Below are 6000 nucleotides of genomic sequence, written 5' to 3'. Positions count from 1 at the left end.
AGCCTCTCCAAGATGAGTGATCCCCCCTGCTCTTTGATTGCAAGTTTCCCTGAACCACAGGGAAGTTAAGCCAGAGGTGGTTCCCATCCTTAGGGAACGGAAACATTAATGGAGTGAACTTAGCAGAGATGAGCAATGAATATAAACATAGGTGTGCTGGTGAGAAGGACAGTCTAACATGTCACTGACTGGTGGAGGGTAGGTTGGATGACCCCTATCTGACTTTCTTGCCCTGGCCCCTGCCCTGACCTCTCCTGTCTGCCCTGAGTGGGGTCTCTGCTCTCTCCCCCACAGCTGTGGACATGGATGGAAGACCTTCAGAAGGAGATGCTGGAGGATGTTTGTGCGGACTCAGTGGATGCGGTCCAGGAACTGATCAAGCAGTTCCAGCAGCAGCAGACCGCCACTCTGGATGCCACGCTCAACGTCATCAAGGAAGGCGAAGACCTTATCCAGCAGCTCAGGTCAGCGCCTCCCTCCCTGGGGGAGCCCAGCGAGGCCAGGTCAGCATGGGCAGTGCTTTCCAGTGGGAAATGCCCTCGACTAGATGTGAGATAAGTCGTGTCCCGGTCTTGGTTCAGCCACAGCCGGCTTTGTGGTCCTGTGTGAGCTTCAGTCTCTCCCTCTGTCAGATATGAAAAAGCCTGGGCCATACCCAACGTGAGTTTAGGATGAAATAGTAAATGGGAAAGCTCTGGTGTTTCAAAGAATTACGTATGATTCATGAGGTTGTTTAGCAATCAGTAAGTGACATAGACACAAAAATTAACAACATTAAACCGAAAATAAGTAACGTCTTCATGAAGAATTATGGAACTTTTGGTTATGTGGAGAAATAGCCAGTATGGAATATAGTGTTCTTTGGCTTCTGATCTTGGGCTGAACCCTGAATGCTAGTGCCCCAGTTGGCAAAAATGGTTGGCTTTGGCCCCATGGGGATCTAGAGAATGTGTGTCATTATCTCACTCCGCTCTCCATTACCCACATATGACCTTTCCACCATTCCTTGCTGCCCAGAAAATACAACTCCCTCTGTATCAACCTAAACAAACATAACTAAGAAGGAAAATCCTGTTGAAAACCTTACATTCATTTAGAATCATCCACACCATTGCCTCCTTTCTGTTGGCATCAATATCTAGCTTCCTGTCCCTGTCAAGGGCATGGGCTCCTCAGATAAAGTGTCACGGGGCCTCAAGGAAGCCCTCAGCGCCACCCCTGTGCCCAGGTGCTGTATAAATAGGACTTGATGATGCTAATGATGTCTGCCCACGGGGACTTGTTCTATCCTAAAATCACCGAGTGCTGGGACCTCTGCCCGCTCCGGACAGAAATAATCTCATCAGCAAGTCCCAGGCCAGCCCTGGGGCCTGAGGGAATTACTTGAATTGGAGAGGGTTTTTCACCACCCCCGTACCAGCTGTCCAATTAGACAAACAATGAGAACTTACCTTGAGATAGCTCTGGCACGTTTTTCTGTTGGAAATTAATTGTGTCGATTCCAAGCATGCACATGAGATGTTTTGGGTCCTCCTGTTGCATACTAACAAGACAGCCTCTTTCCCTTCTTCCCCCAGTTCATCTTTACTAATATGTAATACATGAATTTTGTCTGCCTATCTAGGAAACCCTACTGAAAAAAAATTCCAAATAGCAGGCAGTCTCTTAATCTCTCTGGCCCTCAGCTGCTTCATCTGTGTAATTAAGGAGGTCACTCCAAGAGCTCTGTCAGCTCTAGAATTTTGTGATGGTTTTGTGTTTTCTCTCCAAATACTGTTCACAAACTTGGTGGGTTTCGTTCTGTGTGGGCTGGGTCTATGGGGATGACCCTTGCTCTCACCTGCCAACCTTGCATGATGCCTAAGGGCTGAGGGTTACTCTGTGATGGCGAAGGTCTGTTTCTACAACTTAAATGCCATGGATTTCAGAGAGGACCCTAGCTAGCTGTGTGACCAAGAACCACTGGTGACCATGTACGCCCCCACTAGCCTGACTCTAGCCCAGGCTCCCGTCCCTGATTTCAAGACCCGCCGAAGAGGAAGAGAGTGGAGAGGGGCACAAAGCCTCCTGCCCAGCAGAGCACACATCTTCTCTCAATCTCCCTGACTCTTCTGGCACTCCTCACTGAAGCACCTCAGGTGGTTTTGGCATCACCTCTGTGATTCCTAGTGAGTGTGATGATGACTAGGTGCCGTGCAAAATGGTCAGAGATCATTCTCTTCCTTCTGGAAGCTGCGTGATGGAAAACAGCCCGAGAGGAGCAGTCAGAAAGAACAAGTATATCCTCCCAACAGCAAAGTGCTCAACAAATGCATAATGCAGAGGATCAAGTACATGCCTTATATTCTGTTCATGATTGGGTATCTGTGCGGCGGTGGGGTTTTGTGCCCAAATAGGCCAGAGGAGAGGGAACTCTCAGAATGACACAAGGAGGGGCTCCTGACCACGGGCCTTATGCCCCCTTCAGAAACAGTGTGGGCTCAGACACAGCTGCTTCTGAGACAAACACAGGCTGACAGGACTGGTGGTCAGAAGGCCTGCTGATGATTTTGCTCTTGTCCTTCTCCTTTGTACATTGTATAAGAAACCAAGAGGCCACAAGATAATGAATGTGCCCCTTTATTGTAAGCTTGAGGGCCCTACAGACTCTAAACATCTGAACACCTGTAATTGTCCTATTATAATGATCTCTTTGAAGGTCTCACCACCCCTTACTTCTCTGAGCAGCTCAACATGTTTTCTTTTGGTTCCCGTCTATGACATGTCACCTCCCCCCTGCCACTTTCGTAGACTCTACTGCTCAAAGAGTGCAGGCCTCCCACTGCTTGGCTGGGTTCCTCCTTTTCTTATAACGCCCAAATCAGAACTCATCTTCTTTGCCACCTTGCTGTTGCCCCAGCCTCTTGTGCCCCTTCGCTCTACTCTCCACAGCTAGGCCTGGGCCCCAGTCAGTGCTTGGCACTTCTCCTGTGTCCTTTCAGGATTCACGGCCATTCACACAGCTTGTTTCTGGTCACAGAGCACATTCACATGCGTGGTCTTACTTGACAGCAAACCACAAAGTGAGCAGGGTGGCGGGGGGGGAGGGTTATTAAGTCCACTTGACAGGAGGCAGCTGGGGCTCCGGGAGGTGATTTCCCAAGGCCACAGGCCCGTGTGTGTCAGAGTGGGGACTTAATCTGGGTTGTGGCCTCTAGAGCCCATGCTTTCCTCACAACAGCCTGGAGCCTGGGTCACAGCACAAGCCCATAACTTTGGCATGGCATTGTCAAGTGGATGAATAATTCTGGTAGTTGTGATCTCATTTTATTTAACAAGGATCCTGTGAGGTAAAACTAGGAAGGGTGATTTTTTTCATATGCCTTTAATTTGCCGACTCTTATGCCTTGTGATCAATGTGTCTGCTCTCATGCATGTGTACGTGTGTGTATTAAACCTGTGCATCAGAGGCTGCATGTATGTGTGGAACCGGTCCAGCTCCCTAATGTATTCTGCTTTGGAGAGCCCTTTCCGTACATTCCTTTGTCTGATCCATCTCCCAGTTCTGAGGACTAGGAGAGCAGCTAGTCTCAGAGCTACAGTGCTGTGAACCTCAAAGATGATACACGTATCGTTGGTTCACCTGCTAAAGACAGTCCCAGGGTCACAAGAGGAGTTTGATAAATGTCGTGAATGACCCAGTCGATTCACATCCACCTTGCTCAGATGAGGAAGGCCCCCTGCCCCTATATCACTTTTAACATGGCAAGGCCTCTCCCTTTTCCTCCCTACTCGGCCACAGGGACTCGGCTGTGTCCAACAACAAGGCACCCCACAGCAGCTCCATCAGCCACATCGAGTCAGTCCTGCAGCAGCTGGATGATGCCCAGGTGCAGATGGAGGAGCTGTTCCACGAGCGGAAGATCAAGCTGGACATCTTCCTGCAGCTGCGCATCTTCGAGCAGTATACCATTGAGGTAGAGGTGGGGAAGGTGGGCACTGGGAAAGGAGAGGAAGGGGAGTTAAGGAGAGTTCTGGGGCCGCTGCATACTGCCTGCTTCCTGGTCAAGGGCACTGCATCAGGGGCTGGGAAGGGAGCATTGGGCAGTACCCTATGGGAATTCGAGGGCATGGTGCATCAAGGATACATTTTTAGACTCAGCAAATTCCCAATTCACATTCTACCTTGTTCTGTTCCTCTGTCCTTCTCACCTGCTCTGCCAAGCAGAGCCTCTCTGTTTCACTTCCTGTGTGGGAATTACTTTACTGAGAAGGTTTTTGATGGGATTATTTGGACCCTTGGTACTTTGCTTCCTGAAAGACCGTGGCATTGGCTATTTGAGTTGGTGATTGGATGCTTTAGCTTCAGGAGTAGGTAGGTGTTAAAATTTGGAGGCCTCCTCAGCTGATGACTAGAGGTCAGGAGCTAGATGAAATCACAGAGCAGTCAGGAAGTCAGGAGCCATGGGGAGAAAGACCTTTTCTTCAGTTTGCTTTGTGCTTACCAAGAAAGTAAGTCTATGCTAAGGCCATCTTGGTTCAACTCATGGACTCCTCAGTTCCTTCTGGAAAGGTCAGAATCAGATGTTCTAATATATTTATATCCCCTTTGTGATGCCTATTAATAATGTCTGTTCCACATAATATCCACCTTTTATTATTTTCTACTTTGAAACAGTAACTAAAGCCAGGCCAGTAGGGTTCCTGGGGTGTGAAGAGTATCCAACACCCAAGGCACATTGTCCTTTTCAGGGATGGGAAAGGGTTAAATTAAAGAGGCACTATCTTCTCTTTGCTCCCTGCTGGTGTGGTCTGAGGGAAAGCGCTCTCCACCCATCATTTTTTAAAATTTTGTTTTGCATTCCAACCAGCTCCTCACAGTTGGGGCTTCTGGGTGTCTGGGAATGAGCTTCCCAACAATATCTGTGGAAACTTCATGAAACTGGTTTGGACGGAAATGGCTTTTTTTTTTTTTTTTTTAATGTTGCAATTCCCATATCCCAATCCTAGTCCCAGCCAGGACCAGAGAACTGTCCTGGCAAAAGATACTCTTCTTCAATTCTGTGAGCAACAGAGTTTATATTGAGAATCACAAATATTAAAAGGAAAGCAGTCCTGAAACAATCCTTCCTATCCCTGTCTTACAGTCTTTTTCCTCTTATAACCACACATCTACTTTTGCCTCCCTGGAAGCCACTGCAATTTCTTGCTTAAGACTACCTGTTCAAAAAGGGGCATTCTGGACAGTTTCCAGAACAAAGGAAAAGATAAGTCTTTAAATCTAGATCTTGATTATCCTTCCAGCTTATTCTATAACTTTAGGTGTATTTATGTGTACTTTTTACTTAATTTATTTTGAATCTACGCTCAAAAGGATTTCAGGTAGGAAGTAGTATTAAAACATAAGTTGTGGGGTGCCTGGCCGACTCCGTTGGAGGTGTGCGTGACTCTTGATCTCAGGGTCGTGAGTTCAAGCCCCACGTTGGGTGTAGAGATTGCTTAAAATAAATAAACTTTAAGAAAAATAAATGTATACTTAAAATTGTTGAAAGAACAATGAAAATACTAGTGGAAAATTAGAGATTTGGGCAGACAGCAGAGAGAATGTGGTGAACTTCATAAAGCTGGGGTGATGAAGGTAACAAAGAAAGGAAAGAAGGGGTGTGAGTTGTTAATCTTTGGTACTTGGGAGTGAGGCTCACTGAAATAAACAGAGTTACATATGATTGCAGTGGCGCCAGCCCCAGGCACTCCCACCATCCCTCCCCAGCTCCACTGCGCCTGCCAAAGGTGAATGTATCTGTTGGGAAATTATGTTAGCAGGTGTGGTGATTCTGCTCTTGTAGTCTCTATTTAATCTCCTCTCATTCCCTGTCCACATAAAAAACTGCTTAAGAGGAAGGAAATCATCTGAGGGTTTGGATGTTTAGGTTTTATTTCATTAGATGGCATGGTTTTGAGGTCAGGGTTGCTGGCTTAGTCGCAGAATGGGTCAGATAGCTTCACTTTGCCATGAACTGC

The 6000-nt window shown here is 47.3% G+C and overlaps 1 protein-coding gene across 1 annotated transcript in view; it reads left to right on the top strand.

Annotated features, from left to right (window-relative positions):
* KALRN (kalirin RhoGEF kinase) overlaps window positions 1-6000 on the top strand; it is a 535107-nt gene that overhangs the window by 229656 nt on the left and 299451 nt on the right. Inside the window, exons 11-12 of the mRNA XM_081815029.1 lie at window positions 269-503; window positions 3782-3956. Of these exons, the coding sequence (XP_081671155.1) occupies window positions 269-503; window positions 3782-3956 (410 nt within the window). The remainder of the gene's footprint in view (window positions 1-268; window positions 504-3781; window positions 3957-6000) is intronic.

Source organism: Leptonychotes weddellii, chromosome 1 (genome assembly GCF_054177405.1).
Source record: "Leptonychotes weddellii isolate Sample4059 chromosome 1, ASM5417740v2, whole genome shotgun sequence".
NCBI lineage: Eukaryota > Metazoa > Chordata > Mammalia > Carnivora > Phocidae > Leptonychotes > Leptonychotes weddellii.
The sequence above is the reverse complement of the archived record's forward strand: the minus strand, read 5'-3'. Positions and strand labels throughout refer to the sequence as shown.